Here is an 18,755-nt window from a genome sequence, read left to right on the forward strand (position 1 = left end):
ATGATTTTGCGAGGATGGCAAATGACTGGGACGTACACAAGAGGGAAGAAGAAATTGTTGGAGGAAGTCATTAAAAAAATTAGGGATTAGAGGGATTAAAAGAGGAAAAATACTATTTAAAAACTAATTAGAAAAAATGAGGTGAAACTAAAAAACATAAGAGAACTCTTTAAGGGGTACGCATAAGCTTTTTTGTTGAGGTGAGATATCTTTGCACATGTGGAATAAATACTATGAGGTGGCATGAGAGTTGACATGGGAGTCTGTTTTAAAACAGACCCCCGCCACCTCACCCCCGAATGCCACCTCATTTTATTTCGTCCACCTATACAAATATTTCTCACATCAGCCAAAACGCTGATGTGGACCTCTCTTCCTTTCTCCCCTCTCACTCATGCTCTCAATGCCTAATCTCCTTCAATCCTCCTCTCAAGTCCTAATTTCTTTAATATATTTTGCCACGTCATTATATTATTAGTACCTCCAAAATCTATTTGATAATATTATTTTATAATAAATTTATAAATTATAAAATTATTTTACAATTATTTATAATAAATTTATAATTTTATAATTATTTTACAATTTGATAATAATTTATACTTTATATTATTACCAAATTATCTTATAAGTTATTTTATAATAAATTTATAAATTATTTTATTATATTATTAGTCATTTATCAATGGTAATAATCTATATTATTAGTCATTAAATTCAATGGAAAAAAACCACATAATCACTCATAAATATCATCATGGACTATTATATTATTCCAGTTATGGTGAGTAATGATTTTATACGTTAAAAATTCAATTACTCATTAATGTCAATCCATTTATAATTTCTTTCAATTTATGTCAATCCATTTTTTAGTAACATTTTATACAATAAAAATATATATTCTATTTGACAAAAGATACACAAATTTATAAAAAATAATCATAAAATAAGAATATATGAAAAATTATTAAAAAAATTTGTTGCAACGAACCAACCTATACCTCTTTCAGTGTACCTTTGGAGTAGAGTCGGCAATTTCGAAGAAGAAGATGATTTTGCGAGGATGGAAAATGACTGGGACGTACACAAGAGGGAAGAAGAAATTGTTGGAGGAAGTCATTAAAAAAATTAGGGATTGGAGGGATTAAAAGAGGAAAAAAACTATTTAAAAACTAATTAGAAAAAATGAGGTGAAACTAAAAAACATAAGAGAACTCTCTAAGGAGTACACATAAGCTTTTTTGTTGAGGTGAGATATGTTTGCACATGTGGAAGAAATACTATGAGGTGTCATGAGAGTTGACATGGGAGTCTGTTTTAAATATATATAATAGATAATAGATAATAAATTACTCTTTGCTAAACAATTTGAAACGGATCTCCAAATATATATATATATATATATATATATATATACACATAGATATATTTTAAACATATTACTAATTCTAACAAAATATATTTTTAGAACTTAATTCATAAAATAAAAATTGAGCTATTAGTCTAAGCAATTCAACGCAAAAAACACTAAAATAGTATAAATTAGATTTTAGAAGATTCAGAGGCTTATAATAGTACTCTATCAAGAACATACTTATTTTTCATCTCTATAATAACAAATGCTCTATTTTTTTATTTATTTTTTATTGTAAGAATTTTATTATTTGTGAACATTATACAACAAAATATGTACACATGAGTTTTATGATGAAATAATATTTTGCGGGTACTATTGACAATAAAGATTAAGAAAATAAATTAAAGATAATCTTTACAATGCAAAAATAGTGAAAATAGACCCAAAAAAATTATTTATGGTGAAGACGCATATGTATATGCATTAGTTGAAATAAAAAACTATTATAACATTTTTTTCTTATTCATATCATGTGGCAGCCACCCATTAAATACTAACATGGCGACGTACAACTCTTATTCAATGACGCGATGACATCAAAATTCCATGTGGCATGCCATATTATGTAGGTTATGTTTAAAATGACATCATAAATTAAAAGAATGAGAATCTTGAATTATAGGTCTAAATTTTTATTTTTGAAAGTACTAAAAAAACTATACATCCAATGACTTTGAGATACCTAATCTAATGATAGCCGACTCTAATTCTTTAGAGAGAAAAACTTCAATTTCTCTTTTTTTTTCTTCTTTATTCGTTAAAAGCGGGTGATTTTTGTTATTTTTTGATCCAGAATCATCCATATGTATTTTTTTTAAATAAGTAGTTTTGACATATACATAGTTTTTCTTTAGTAATTTCTTCATCTCAGCTTGGTGTTTGTCGTTGTGCAATATTCGTTTGATTTCTCTTTTTACTATGGTGTTCGTTTGGTTCAGATTGATAAATATACTTCAATTAATTATTAATTTAACCAATGACTAGGTCGTCAATGTTGCAGTTTGTAGGCATGTATAGATATTTCAGTCACTTTGATTTGTTTATATTATTTGTAGGAATTTTGCCTTTTGATGCTATTAATTTAGATGTTGTGAATTTGTTTGTAAGTTTATTCTTTTTATTTTCAACAATGTTAAATTTGTGTTTGTATATAATATACTCTATCAATTTGAAAAAGCTACTCTAAATAATAAAACTATAAAGTGACCATATTGCATGAACAAAACATAATTACCTTAAATATTTAACGTATGAAAAAAATCTACGACTTTAAACACTTGAAAAGACTAAAGTGGCGTCAATCGTAGAATTTGATGTTAGTCTCTTTTTATTTTTTATTTATTTTTATTTTATTTATAAATATCTAACTTGTTTTTATTACAAAATAACATATAATTTTATTTTTTTAGGCAGATGAAATTGTTTTTCTCTCAAAGATAATATTTTTTAATTAAAATCATAAAAGTAGTGATTATGTTCTCCTTCCTTGAGATATATATATATATATATATATATATATATATATATATTTAAATAATGAATACAAGCTTTGTATTTTTAAATAAACACTTATCACTTACTTGTATTGTAGGAGATATTATATATATATATATATATATAACTTTTTGGTTGATATGAGAACGAGGTATTAATAATATAGAGTTAAGAAAGTCTGAAAAAAAAATAATCAATAAAATTCAAATTCAAATTCTTTTAAATTATTTATCTTTTATTAAAAATCATTAACTATTTAAGTTTAATCACTTATTTAATAAATATTATATTTACCTCAACTTCAAAAAAATATATTGTATTTATCTCTTCTAAATATGTTAAACAGACACATTTCTTTGAGATTAGTCTAAAAGACATATATCGTCTTGATTTTTTTTAAGAAAAAGAGGACAAAACTCAAGAAAAAAAATTCGTGAAATACATTGTCATTTATCAGTTCGTAAATTCTAGGATTATTATGAAAGAGAAGTTTTATAAGCTCCCTAGGATAAGACTCCAAAATATAAAAAGTAAATAAATTCTGAAAAAAAAATTGTGATAGATAAATCCAATTTACACTTTTATTGCCCTCACTTGTTGCTAATTTTAATCCACAAGAACTTTTGAATAGCTTATAGCTCTCTACTTGAAGACCACCATAATCTCCCAACTTCCGATAATATCCCTTAATCAATCTGCTGTCAGTGCCTAAAAGTAAACCACCACAACCTGCTATACTTTTTGTTCCGTAATAATTAAACTTAATCCACCCCTCTTGAACCCTCTTCTAGCCTATAAACACAATGTCACTTTAATAGTAAGTTTAATACAATATGATAGTAAGTTAATCATATTTAATCTATATAATTCAAATAAAAATATTAAGTTTATTGTCTAAATCATATTTCGCAACTTGTTAAACAAATATTATATAAAATTAGAAAAGTGTTTTCTGAAATACTTGTTTATTAACTTAGTATATTCCTTTCCCCCAAAAAATACTTGATAATACATTAATTTAATAAAAACTTATATATTAACTTAATAATATACCCCATCAAAAAACATAAAAATTCGTAAAAAAATGTCATAATTACTAATTTAAAAATGAAATAATTTTGACCTTTAAAAATTGCAATAACTTTGCTATAATTTTATTTAAAAAATAAAAAATCTAATAATATATAAATAAAAATTACCCAACAAATGATATAAAAAAATGATATTAATAATTAATATTTAATAAAAATAAAGAAGGTAATGAATGGGTCCACCGAACCCAACAGCAGAAACCGTTTGCATGATGTAGAGAACGTTGAAGCATCATTTGGAGGCGTGCAATGTTTTCCCCTAACCCTTCATGCATCCTCCTTCAACCCTTCATCATTTTTAATTTACATTTATAATTTTTCATTTCAATTTCAATTCTGAAAATCTTACCATCATCATGCCGCAAATTTTTTTACAACAATAACAATACCAATACCATACCACAAACAATTATCAAAATCTTATATTAATCACAATTGGTAGAGGTGATTTCAATTGTCCACTTATGCACAATTATCAAAATCATATCATGTTAATCATAATTGTTTAGTTTCATGCCAAATTCTCGTTTTACATTTCTTTTTACCTTTTTCACAAGTAACTTGATTTGTACATTCAGAAATTTAAATTTTTTCTATTTGCAGGTTGTGTTGGTTGAATTTGAGAGATACACAGTTGAGATTTGAGACTTTCTTTCCCTTGTTGGAGTTCAAAATCCAATTTTTTTTCAAAAGGGAAAGAAAGCACTATTTCAAGCTAATTTGAAAGCCTTTCTTATTTTGTTTCTTTGATTATTTATTTGTTCAAATTTCCTCTATATAATTGTTTGATATTGGGGAAAAATTGAAAGAAAAAATGTGTGCGGTATCTGGTGTAATTTCGCGGCAAGTTCTGCCAGCTTGTGGCACCCTTTGTTTCTTCTGTCCTTCTATGAGGGCAAGGTCAAGACAGCCTGTGAAGAGATACAAGAAACTCATTGCAGACATTTTTCCACGTAACTATCAGGTCTTTTGTTTTGATTAATCTGTTAATGTTTAACATTTATTATTTTGTCTTTAATCATGTCAAATTTTAACTCCAATAGTAGTTGCTTTGCTTGTTCAGACACAGACACGAATGTCAACATTGATAACAATTTGTCAAAATGGAAGTAGTTGAATGTAGTTACATGTGTTGTTGTCGTGTCAGTGTCGGATAATGGACATGTCTTCAATCTGTAAGTGTCGGTGCTACATAGGTTTAATGTAGGAGGATGAAGGGGAGGAGGGTATAGTGATTATGCTTCAAGTTAGTTTCAGTTCCTTTGTACTATTCAAAGTAGGTCACTGAACTTAGATGCAAATATTCTCTGATTCGGAAGTCTAGGTAGCATGATATATGTCTGTTTCTCTTGTGTTTGCAACATTGTGATGTTTTTGTTATGGAATTGCTTGTAATAATTTCCTGTCTCCAAAGCTTCATTCAACACTAAAAAAATGAAACATGAGACCCATTTGTCTCTTAATTGAGTATATGAGAAGGTCAATGATTCAATTCCCACCCACAATATAATACTAAAATTGTGTCTTTAAAAAAAATTTAAATATGGATTTGATTGATTAGTTGTCCAACAGAACATGCTATTGATTTTGATTTCATTTTATTTATGGGTTGACAGGAGGAAGGGCCAAATGACAGGAAAATAGGAAAATTATGTGATTATGCTGCCAAGAATCCTTTACGCATCCCAAAGGTAAAGTTTTCTTTTTGTTTTTTGTTTTCAATTAAAGTACAGAAAAATGTTGATATATTGTTGTGTGAATTGGGGCAAGAGATTGATACTTGTTTATTGTTGTGTTTGAAATATGATATTGAATCCTCCTCACAAATCCCTCCATATAAAAATCTAGGTAGTTAATCCCAGCGTTTCCCGGCGAGATCCCGCTGTCCCGATGCGGTACAGTGTCTGACCGCGACGACGTGTCCGCGACAGCATGAAACAAGATTCCAACGAGATCTGGGCGAGATCCCGCTATCCCGACGTAGTTAATCCCAACATTTCCCAGCGAGATCCGGCTATTAAGTCTTCCTTATTTGTTTTATTGTTTCTACTTTCACCTAAGAAGAAGAAGTAGAATATGCTAATGAAGATGATGCTTATCTTTGATTCCTATGCTAGGACATGCATTTGAGTTTTAATATTTAGTTATTTATTACTGTGTTAAAGACTTCAATATGCATCATCTTTATTTCCTTGACTTTCGTTGGTATTTCAATGTATATTTTGACAAAGAGTAAGACTTGTAAATTCTTATTACTAATTATGAATGTTTCAGAATTTGAGTCATTTGTTAATTTTACATTAAATATATGTTTATATAATATTATACATGTAATTTGTTCAAAAAAATAGCAATTATCCCGCCTATCCCGGAACGCGCTATCCCACTTTTGGAGTTGGCCGCAACGCATCGCTATCTGGGATTAACTACCTAGATGAAAATATAAAATTTAAACCAATGAAGAGACCTTAGGTCCCAATTACCGAAGTTAAAGCATTATAGGGTGGGTTAAAGGGGTAGAAGTTCAAAGTTGAATTAGAAAAAAAGTTATCTAGTTTGGTATTGAAGGATTCGTTAGCATGTAATTCGAAGGAAAAGAAGAGTTACAACTGTTATTACTTTTATCAGCATAAGCTTTCTTACTAAAGAAATGTGCTAATGGGGACTTGGGTATTATGTAGTGCCAAAGTCCCGCATTGAGTAGTATGAGATGTATGAGATGCTCGGTGAAGTATTTAAGTGGCTTCATTATTTCTTTTTGATAGCTAGATTGAGAAGGAGAGTTTCCCAAGTGTTTGGAGATACTTATCAATTGGGATTAGAGTCGGTTGTACCTACAAAGGGGATGATCAGAAAGGCAGAGTAAAACGTCATCAAGTGTAACTGTCGGGACATCAACTCCTAGGGGCGGTGCAATGAGAGGGACTTGGGTAATATAGGGTGGATGATTTTACAGGCTGATACTTGGTTTCACCTTTTCAAATGATAAAAGACTCAAAAATAGTCCTATGAACAACATCAATTAGCTTATCAACCCTTATTAAAATAATTAGACCCACATCTCATGATTTGTTTTTCTATTCAATTAAGATTCCAAGTTCCATTTCTTCACCTCACTTAAACACCTGTAATTCTTACTTCTCTTGTAGTCATTAGAAGATCCTTCTTTTGTTCTCATCTAAGATTCAATCCATTTGGCAGTCTTTCATTAGATCTGACAGTTTCCACTTACCTACATTCTTAAACTTCAACTATGTTTCTGCTAAATATGTGTTGGACTTTAACAATATTTAATATTACCACAAAGTTCTCTAATATAAATTTTCACATTTTTCCAATTACTAGATTATAATAAAGTTCTCTTCATTATTTTATTTATAAAAGCTCAACTTTATGAATGCTTTAGGGTTGTTATCAGTTATACTCAATATAACAGTATAATTTCTGGTCAGATAACCAATGGCCCTTGAGCAAAGGTGCTACAAGGAGCTGCGAAATGAGAATTTCCATTCAACAAAAATAGTCATGTGCATTTACCGGAAATTGCTGTTTTCTTGTAAAGATCAAATGTGAGTTCATATATCTTCTATCTTTATTCTTTATGTACAGATGGCTCGGTATTTGTCTGTTGACGGTTTTTATGCTAGTTTGGCCTGGACTTTTGGTGTCTGTTCAAAGACATGTTACATAATCTCTTTTCCTACAACGCTTCATCTCTCTCTCTCTCATCATTAAAAAAAATATCTTTTGTAAATAGGCGTATGTTCTATAATTATGTGTAATAATTGTATTCGAACTTATAATCAGGCCGTAAGGTGTAGAGTAGTCTATGTAACCATATTAGCGTTTGTACTTTATTTACTATGCTCTCATGATATGTGATTTGTAGAAAATATGATCAGTGGCGGTTTTAACGAAAAGCTGTGTTTATACCAAAAACAAGAGGTCACTTGATGGTCCTGACTTTGTTATTCATTCAAAGTTCAAACTCTTATTTCTGCATATCTTCAATACAAGTTTTTGCATAGCTAATATTTCCTTTTTGTATTTTTGCTATATCAGTCATCCATTTAATATCAACAGGCATACTTACTGTGGAAGAGTAACTTGCTAGAGGTATTACAATTGCACCGTTAAGTTTAACAGATTTATGTTGTGAAATAAGTTATAGTATTTTTAATAGTTTTCTTGATAGGCTAAATTTATCAACTATGTTGAAAATCACTTCAGGTGTAGGACAGTGAAAGCTTTTGATATTGCAATAACTCTACTGTTTCAGAATTGATATTCACTTGACTATATTAATTTTTACATAGATTCTTTCAGAATTTAAATCAACTACACCTAGAGTATATCTTGAGTCGTGACATGCATTATCAACTTCACAAAATTACCCAACCCAACCAAAGTGTAAATCCAAACAAAACTTTGATCCATCATCAATTTGAGTTGAGCAGTTTGTCTGAACAAGCAGCAAAAGTGCAGTAAACATATCACCATTAAATTGTTAGCCAAGGTCGTTGATTGATAAGTGCAACGATGAATTCAGTTTTTGATATTGTGCAAGTGCTATTATCCTTATTTTCATTTGACCAATTTTCTTTTAATACGAAAGGTAATTAACCGAGAATAGTAGTTAATTGTTGCATTGGTTGTAACAGGGGGTGGAGGGGAAATTATATTAAATGGCTTAGTTGTGAACAACTTCAATCTAGCATATATGCGATATCAACACTTCAAAGTATAGGTGGATTATGATAATCACGCAACCGATGATCTGCATTGTTTCTCATATTTATAAGGGAGGGAACTCTGTGTGTGGATAAATTAGATTCTTTGGTGTTTCTTCCCAATGTTTCTCTTAGTGGGATCTAATCTCTGATTTTTTTATGGAAGACTTCTTCCATAATAGATATGGTATTTTAGGTTTAGTTATTTTTTGTCTCTCTCTTGAGTTTTGGTCTTTGTCCCCCAGGTTTTTGTTTATCTTCTTCTTTTTCTAATATATTATTATTGGTGATGCCAACCTAGTTGCATATGATGCTTGCACTTCCAATCAATTTTTTATGAATAAATAAAAATATAAGTTTGTGTAAAACTAAGGCCTCTGTCTATACATTGTGTGTTTTTGGATAATGCTCATTTGCTATATGCTGATACAATTTTAGGGATAATGAAAAATGTGTTAATAAAAAAATAATTAACTTTAAATTACCATCAGTTGAAACTTACAGAAGCAGGTTGCAGAATTTTTATCTGAAAAAGGTTTATGTTAAGCTGGTCCCAATAACGCAGCAACATGGATCTGCTAGACTATCGTGAAAGTGTCATAATTGAAATACTCAGCCATATTCAAATTAACAGAGACTAATATCATATGTTGTTACTTCTTACTTGTTTGATGCTATATGATCTCATATGAAGTTAAATACCTATACTATTGATAATTACTCTTACTTATAGGTTCCCTCATTAAAATGTTTGATAGAGATATACTAACAGCTTTAATCATAAAATCTTTGAAGATTTCCAATTGTGCATTTGATATGACTAGTAAAGAAAGTCATTACGAAACTTTTGTTTGGTACCTTCCTGCTCTAACATTACTAATTTTGGGAAGTAATGGCAAAGGAAGCACAATCATCTTGTCGTCTTTTTAACGGATATAGATTCAGTGACGTGTACTTTGAATGGATTAATGCAGGGTATATTCTGTTTAGTACGCATTCTCAATACCACAACACTTATAATTCTATTGGATTTTTATTTCTTCACATAAACCACATGTTTGAAAAAACTATTTTATAACCGACATGTTGTAATACAAGTGGTAGATGTTTGGGCCCATTAACCATTTGGTTGGAGTTCGATCCTTGACCAATGCATATGGAAAGACATATGTTAGGAGAATTCAACCCCTTAAATAAATTGCAGTTACCTCGAGGGATTAATCTCCTCAATTGCACACAGGGATACCTTGGTTTACCATAAAAGAAACTAGTTTATAGCCTACAAATGTTCTGTCGTTTTTGTTGGTTGACAAAAAGTGTAAGACTTATGTTTTGTGCTTGTAACTATAGCAGTTAATGTTACAAGCAGTTCATTGTTTGATATTTTCATAACCTCCTGGAATTTGAATCATTCGTGGAATGTGAGATTTATTCTATGTTTTTTGATAGGCCATTATTTGCAAGTAACTTGCTAACTATTATTCACACTCTGCTGGATCAAACAAGACAGGATGGAATGAGAATTATAGGATGCCACATTCTTTTTGATTTTGTAAATAATCAGGTTGGTTATACTATTGCTTCGGCTATTACATAACTTTAAGTTCCACTGATAAACTTATATATCACCAACTACAATTTCTTTCTATCCTTTCTCAATTTGATTGAAACAATATTTGAAACTCAACATGTTTCAAAATTTCCAGATTGATGGAACTTACCTGTTCAACTTGGAAGGGTTTATCCCAAAACTTTGTCAATTAGCTCGAGAATCAGGGGAAGATGAAACGAAAAGAACCGTTTGGGCAGCTGGTTTGCAAGTCCTTTCGTCGATGGTAAGTTTTTTGCAATGCCATAACAGTTTAAGCATTTAGATTCCAACTTTTCCCTTTGAGAACTGCTTGAATCGTAGGCACCGGAGTTAAATGAGCATCATGGTTGTACAACATGAACCGGAGTTTCACATTTTTCTTTGACAAATTCTATCAAGTTGTACTTTACATTAGTTCCAAAGCACTATAAATAATTTTTCAAGGATGTCATTTTAATACAATTTAACATGATATTTATCAAATTTGTGGACATTATAGCACTTTCAAGATCTTTCTAGAAAGCTATGAATTATTGGTTATTCATGAATCACCAACTTAAGGGGAAGTGTTGGTCATGATTACCTGTTTTAGTGCATACTATTTTCATTATTTTCTCTGTTATCTGTACGGATTTACGGGCCTGCCATTTTTGTAGGATAGTAATTTATAGCATTCATATCCATCAGTAATGTAATTTGAAATGCATCTGCACTGTTATTATCATGAAATAATATTCTGAAAAATTATTTCTCCAAATATTTTCATAGCCTGTTATTATATAGTATGATGATTAATGTGCACATATTTCAAATGCTTAATAATCTTAGATTGTGTTTCCATGTTATTCAATTGTCAACTAATCTTTTGAACCTGCCCTAGTTCTTGGTCTAGCCTCAATCCCTTGTCCACAAAGATGGAAGTTTTCTAAGTGATTTAATAATTTTTATACCCTATTAGTATCATGTGTTGACCTGTATTGGCACTTCATGCCCGTTGATTATGCTTAAACATTTTTTCTGGTTTTTGATTAGAAGTTTTTATGGTGGTAATGCTCTTATTTTGTTCCTTTAATTATTTTGAATTTGGTTACCTTGTGAAGATATTGGAATGAAACATATTTATTTCTTTTCCTTTTAGTTGATTCTACACCCATCTTCAAGGGAAAATATGACATAAATACGTATCCTTTACCACTTCAAATTTGTTATGTAGGTTCATTATATGGGTGAACATTCTCATATGTTAGTTGAATTCGATGTAAGTGTATCTTTACTTCTTCAATTCTAATGATTGCTTACATAACTTTTTTCAAAGTTGTTAATTGTGGTTTCCCTACCTCTTCTATTTGAGAAAATTTAAAATTTTAATTGGTTAAAGTAAAGAAAGCCACAATGCATGCAGACCATATTCTTTTGAATATTTGTACTAGTGGAATTTAAAAGTGAAATACTCAACACTTGGTTTTAGTTACATTATTAAAATTTAAAACGATCAAGGAAAAAAGAGAGATTGCCCTAACTAATATGGATATCTTATTCCATCTATAGTGATTTCTTCCTTTCTCTGTTTCATTACAGATTGTTACTGTAGTACTGGAAAATTACAGAGGTCCTAACAGAAATTTTGACAATCTCAATGATGAGGAAAAAAAAGGTCCTGAGAATATGTGGGTCCAAGAAGTATTGAAAACCGAGGGTCACCACTCTCCACTCATAGATTTTGAAAAGAGAATTCCATCATGGAGTAATATTGTGAACAACAAAGGCGAAGTAAATGCAACAATGTAATTACTTATTCTGCTGAAAAGTTTTGAAATGGCTTTGGCTTCTTCGATTTGTTTCATTATCTAAAAATAAATTGTGCCTCCTAAATTCATGCAGAGACGGTGCAAAGGATCCATTATTTTGGTCCAGGGTTTGCTTACATAATATGTCCAACTTATCCAAAGAGGGTACTACCATTCGTCGCATAATGGAGTCTTTATTTCGATACTTTGACAATGGATGTTATTGGTCTATAGACCATGGCCTTGCCTTTTATGTTCTAAAGGATATGTTATTTTCAATTGATGATTTTGGTATAATATTTTTCATATTAGATTTTATAAATATTTTATTTCATAAAATATTTTGTTAAATAGTTATTCTCTTCTGATTTTTCTTTCTTCCATTTTTTCTCATTCTGGTTGTTGCAGGCCAAAATACACATGTTTTACTGTCAATATTAATTAAACATCTTGATCATAAATTAGTTTTTAAGCAGCCCAACATTCAGCTTGAAATTATTGAGGTGATCTTGTCACTAGCTCAATATACAAAGGTTCAACCTTCGGTAGCAATAATCAGTGCAGTAAGTGACCTAATGAGACATTTGCGAAAGAGCATACAATATTCCCTTGATGACTCTAATCTAGGCACTGAAACAATCAATTGGAACAAAAAATTTGGAGAAGCAGTGGACAGATGCCTTTTACAGTTATCAATTAAGGTATCACACATTTTCCACAGACTTCAAGCAAGTTTACATCGAAACATTCAAATTAATTCAGTCATGATAAATGCTTTGGATGATCAATTTTATTGATTTATGTCGTCTTTTCGAATTTTAAAAATCTTTATGATGTACGGTAAGATACAAATGCTGTCATTTTTTGTTAGATAAATCAAAATAAAAGTCAACTAAGTGGCTGATCATGAACAGGTTGGAGAAGCAGGCCCAATTCTGGATGCTATGGCTGTGATGTTGGAGAATATCTCAACTATTACAGTAATATCAAGAACCACAGTCTCTGCTGTTTATCGAACTGCTCAAATTGTAGCTTCTTTACCGAATTTGACCTATAAGAGCAAGGCAAGGAGTGAACATTCATGATGTATCTCTTCACTCAAGTTCTTTGTTACTTTGAGTTTCATGGCTAAATTTACCGCTAAAAGCTTGAAACCTTTCTTTCCTTTCTCAGGCATTCCCTGAGGCACTGTTTCATCAACTAATCCTGAATATGGTCCATCCGGATCATGAAACACGAGTTGGAGCTCATCGCATCTTTTCTGTTGTTTTAGTACCAACCTCTGTTTTTCCTCGTTCATGCTTGTCTGTATCTGACCCCAAAGCACAGGGTATTCCACGAACACTCTCCAGAGCAGTCTCTGTTTTTTCTTCTTCAGCTGCCTTATTTGAGAAGCTAAGACAGGATAAATGGTTTTCAAGTGACAATACAAGTCAAAATAATAACGAAAACCTTGCGAGTACCGACCAACCAACTTCGGCAGATGAAGTTACTACAAATAATGCTAATAGGGATTTGGTGAGCCTTGCAGTGAAGATTAAACACTATAGATCTAACTGTGGTCCTGTAGTTGTTACATGTGTGACATAAACCCTATTCCAAATTGCCTTGGTTTGATTTCTTATGATTGTTAACATTTCTCTTTGAACAGGAGGCTATGACCCTCAGGCTGAGCAGCCATCAGATAAACCTCTTGCTATCATCAATTTGGGCTCAGTCTCTCTCTAATGAAAATATGCCTGCAAATTATGAAGCAATTGCTCATACATACAGCCTGGTTCTGCTGTTTTCTAGAGCCAAGGTGATAGCTGGACACTCATGTTGCATGATTCAAAAGTCTTTTATGATCTTCAGATAATTTCGCTTCTTTAAGGGATTCCATCAGTGAGACTTTTTTTTCCTTTAGCATACTAAAAATTTACTTTTGCTTGCAGAGTTCTTTTCATGAGGTCCTAGTCCGGAGTTTTCAACTTGCATTTTCTTTGCGGGGTATTTCTTTTAAAGAAGGTGAGCTCCCATTCGTTATAAACAATTTGGTTGTCCTTAGAAGTGAATACAAACTGATATGGATTTACAGTGGTAGTAAGCTGGCTTAACCAACACGTGTCATGTATCAGCTTGTCCAAGCTTATCTGGTTTTTCAGTTTTATTGCTATACTTAAAATAGAGAGAGTATGCTAAATTGTTTCTTTTATGTGACCAAATAAGGAAAATATTATACTAGTAGAAGCTACAAAGTCAGCAACAGCAATTCTAGTTGTATTAGGAGAAAACTCATACAATAGCTCCTCCATTAGGCACTAACATATCTAAATCACCAAAAAATTCAATATTTACAATTAATGGTTCTGGGGATTAATTTTATACTGGTGAAGGTTGTGGAGCTTATGGTGTTGGTTACTTTGTAATTTAGGAAGTTAGTGTCTGCCATTCATGGTCGGATAGTTTCTTGGTGAACTTCAGAAGGAGAAAAATATTAATTAAGATGTTCTCTTTCACTGCATTTTAGGTTAACGGGCCTAAAAGAACAGAACCAATAATATTAATTTTCTTTGAGATAGGAATGTGTATTTTGTCTGGTTGGTGCACAACCTACATTCCTTTATTAGATTCTACTTGTGAAGATTCAGCAAACTCTTTTATTTTTATTTCTTTTGAGGGTGGCTTGTTCTCTTGCTTTCACTCATTGGCGTTTGTTTGCATTTAGGTTATTTATCCTCATATCAGTATTTTTTCCTTTAATAATTCTTATGTCTTCCAATAAAAAAAATTGAAGCCAAAAAGTTGAATCTGAAATGCTAAAAATGGAGTGGGTGTAAAATGGTGGTTATGCTTTTGCTTTTTTTCTTTTTTTAATTCCTGATTTCTCTTTCGGTTCTGCAATGAGGCCAGAAAGGAACAGACAGACTGTGGTAATCAATCCTTTCAGTTCTTAATTCCTACTTTTTACTTCAGGGTTATTGCCACCATCATGTCGTAGATCACTATTTACTTTGGCAACTTCAATGATTCTGTTTTCTTCAAAAGCATACAATGTTGTCTCTCTTGTCCATAGTGCTAAGGCAGTGCTTACAGTGAGAAAGGTGAGTAGTTCTTAAAGATCTTTTGCATCCTGTTCTGTTTTCAAATCCATAATTCAATGTGATCTACACACTTTTATTACGAATGTATTAGGGAAAAACTTTGTGTCAAGCATTTATATGATAATTATGATATCTCAAGCTACCAAATACATGTGTTGGAAATTTCACCTTAATTGCTGTCCGCCTATAGCCTTCTTAATTGTGGAAAATTTGGGTTCCCTTCATTGCAGCACTTACATCGTGTTGGGTGTAAGAGGGTTGGTTTAGTCCCACATCAATAAGAGATAACAACTTAGAGTGCTTATAATTGTTAGAGAAGTTCCACATTGGATGAAATATGGTATGAAAATCAGTTTATAAGTTGGAGGTATCCCTCACCTTACAAGCCAAAGTGGTAAGTATCCCTCACCTTACAAACCAGTTTTGTAGGTTGTTATGGTCCAATCCAAATTCTAAGATGAAATCAAAGGTATCTAAGATCCGTTGGCCCAATCGCTATTGGGCCGCACGGACCACGTTCCTGATGTCCAATCTTGGCTACAAGGGATTGTGTCGAGAGTCCCTCACCTTATAAGCCAATTTTTGTAACATTTGAGTTAGGGTCAACCGAAAATTTTAAGAATAAGGTTTGGGCACTCGGTATCTTACAAGTTAGTTAAGGTAAGTTAGTTTTGTGGAGTTGAGTTAGGTTTAAACCCAAATTCTAAGAATATTGAAAAAAGGAAGTACTGTGATTGTAAAGAAGCTATCTTATGCTTCACTTTTCTAATTTTATTTCTTTATCAGATTCATTGAAGTAAATAAGAATATCACCTTAATGTTTTCCTATTCTGGACTCAGGTTGACCCCTTCCTTCATTTGATTGAAGATAACAAGTTACAAGCTGTAAGCTTTGCACCTGAGAATCTGATCATCAATTATGGATCTAAAGAAGACGACAATAGGGCCTTACACACAATTTCAGAATTATTGACTTCTGATCACCAAGATCAGGAATTCTTTGTTTCGGAAATTGTCAAGAGCTTGGAAAATATGTCCAAAGTAAAGCTTCTACTTATTATATTAAATATCAATATAGTTTAGACAGTGTAAGAAGATAAATATTTTTCATTTCTGTGAACCATAAACCTTGTTGCCTTGTGTGCAGCCTGAATTATCCTCTGTGAGGGAAGATCTGCTAAAAGAATTCTCACCAGATGATATGTGCCTACTTGGATTCCAATTAACTATGGATATGCCAGAAAAGGTGTGTCTAGTAGATTTCAAGTAACTGATTTCATAGTAGGAAGCTAAAAACCGATGATATCTTGATTCGTTGTTTATACATGCTTGAGAGTAGTGACTGATGTAATCATTTCTGCATTTTACAGGACGCTTCAGTTGTTTCAACTGACGATGATTATATTCCCGATATATTTGATAGTCAAATAAAAGAAAATCCAGAATTGTCGATGGAATTCCCTAGTCTTTTGAGTGCTAATCAACTCTTAGAATTAGTATGTTACGTATTTCTTACCCCCATAAATTGTTTCTGCATTAGATTGTGTTTGAAGCTCTTCTCATATCAATACCAAGGAGATTGATACTACTCTTTGCAAATGTAGGTTTCGGACACATCTAATCCAGCAGGGAGAATTTCGGTATCAATTGCATATGATATGCCTTATAAGGATATGGCTCATAACTGTGAAGTGCTTCTGACGGGAAAACAGGACATGTCCAAATTGATGACTACCCAACATATGCAAGAATGCTTTAGGAACTTCCCTTTACAAATTCAAAACAAGGACACCAAAAACATTGACACCTCTTCAGATGTGGATGTGGGTTTTCAGAAGGTAATTCCTTATTTGGAAAGAGTTCAATAACTACACACTAACTGTGTAACAAAGTTTTATACAAATGTCTAATCATATTTTACTTTGGTGTCATGTCGTAATATTTTCTAAATACATATACAAATATCTGTGGTAATATGTGATTCAAATATATGTGAAACTATTTTTGACTGTCAGTAAATACTAATTAAACTGTTTACAAAATCATACTCCCTCCATAATGAAATGTGAGCAAAAATAAGTCTAAGAAAGTTAATGTATCTGTATTAAATTTTGGAGACTTATTTTTGCTTATATTTCCTTACAGAGGGAGTACATGTATTACATGTTTGATAAATGTATATTCACATTTGGTGACTATATTCATTTCAGATTGAAACAATGTTTATTAAACTGTTTTACATAAAAACATGTGGTGCATTTGGTGTAATTTAAACCTTAAAGCTTTCTGTTGCAAGGCTCTAGTGCCTTCAGCTCTATGACAATATCATATACATAATCTAGTTTAAGTTCAGAATCTAATAAAGCATTACAACATGCAGATGACAAATCCTTTCTTTGACGAGAATACTGCAATGGATTCACCCAAACCAAATTATGATCTTGTTCCACTGCTAAGTTCAACAATTCAGAATCGTCCTCACTTGTTTAAACTACCAGCAGCAAATCCCTATGATAACTTTCTTAAAGCTGCTGGTTGTTGATAACTAGTGTGTACAAATCCTACTGAAGTGTGCAGTTTTATCAATTTGATTTTATCAAGAAGAATTGTTGCTTTGCTGGTGCTCACTCAAGATATATCTGGAAATATATTACTGTTATTCTGATCATGATATGTATTGTATGGGGTTTCTACATTCTAATATTCAATTTTTTAAGTATTTTCTCCTTCTTATCATTAATGTGGTGGCAGGAAAACCTTTATGGTGTGGAATCCTTGAAAACTACAATTTATTGAAACCTTCCGATGTTTTTTTTTTTACAAAAAACGAAATTCTTTCATTCAAATCGTCATAGTTTCCTTATTTCATCGTCACTGTTTCCTATGTTCTTTACATTTTTCCCTCGTCATCATGTTCACCGAAAAACATGATATCCTTTTTGTCTGTCTTAATAGAAAGAACTACTCTAATGGGTGTTTTACCTCCAAATTTTTGTCAAAAGAAAATAGTTTTGAGATTGTGTCTAAAGAAGATGCAGAATAATGCATATGCCAAATGGGAGGTCAAAGGTTCATAAGTCATGACATGGATCATAGGTTCTATTGATCCTTATATCATTCTCAATCTCCAAGCTTTTGTTACTACCCCAAAGATGTGGGATGCTTGAAGAAAATATATTGCAAAAACAACAATGTTCGTTGGTTCCATCTTGAATATGAAATCACAATTTGTCAATAGTAAAGTCTTTCTACATTTCTAATTTTTATTTTCATTTTATGAATCTTTGAATGTAATACAGACCTTTGTCTATAAAGATTTATCAACTGAAGGAAAAATTACTATGCAAAAAGTTCATGAGACTACAAAATGTGATTAATTTATAATGAAACTGGCATATGATTTTGAGAGATTAAGCTCCAATCTCATGAACTGAGCTACTGCCACATCCTTGGATACTTGTCTTAATGAACTGCTACATGAGGAACAACATCTTCTCGCAAAGCAATCATAGAACCACAAAAAATTGTTTCTTTTCTTATGGAATATGTGGTACAAGGT

General features: G+C 31.5%; 1 protein-coding gene across 8 annotated transcripts; it reads left to right on the forward strand.

Moving 5' to 3' along the window:
• Positions 1-4,823: 4,823 nt before the first annotated feature.
• Positions 4,824-17,927, forward strand: LOC101491645 (protein SEMI-ROLLED LEAF 2-like). 8 transcript variants are annotated; one of them, XM_012719592.3, is made up of 19 exons: positions 4,905-4,969; positions 5,622-5,696; positions 7,458-7,574; positions 10,185-10,299; positions 10,442-10,570; positions 11,540-11,584; positions 11,905-12,110; positions 12,208-12,404; positions 12,522-12,814; positions 13,028-13,177; positions 13,287-13,631; positions 13,765-13,914; positions 14,048-14,120; positions 15,069-15,196; positions 16,037-16,237; positions 16,344-16,442; positions 16,567-16,692; positions 16,801-17,034; positions 17,577-17,927. In XM_012719592.3, exons 3-19 carry the CDS (start codon positions 7,465-7,467, stop codon positions 17,736-17,738), a joined length of 2,763 nt encoding a protein of 920 aa, XP_012575046.1. In that variant the 5' UTR covers positions 4,905-4,969; positions 5,622-5,696; positions 7,458-7,464; the 3' UTR covers positions 17,739-17,927. The 8 variants fall into 8 exon arrangements, with proteins under 8 accessions (XP_012575049.1, XP_012575048.1, XP_012575046.1 ...); XM_027330269.2 differs by having other exon boundaries at positions 12,208-12,278; XM_073366966.1 differs by having other exon boundaries at positions 4,905-4,958.
• Positions 17,928-18,755: the final 828 nt, after the last annotated feature.

The sequence above is a fragment of the Cicer arietinum genome, chromosome 4 (genome assembly GCF_000331145.2).
Source record: "Cicer arietinum cultivar CDC Frontier isolate Library 1 chromosome 4, Cicar.CDCFrontier_v2.0, whole genome shotgun sequence".
Taxonomy (NCBI): Eukaryota; Viridiplantae; Streptophyta; class Magnoliopsida; order Fabales; family Fabaceae; genus Cicer; species Cicer arietinum.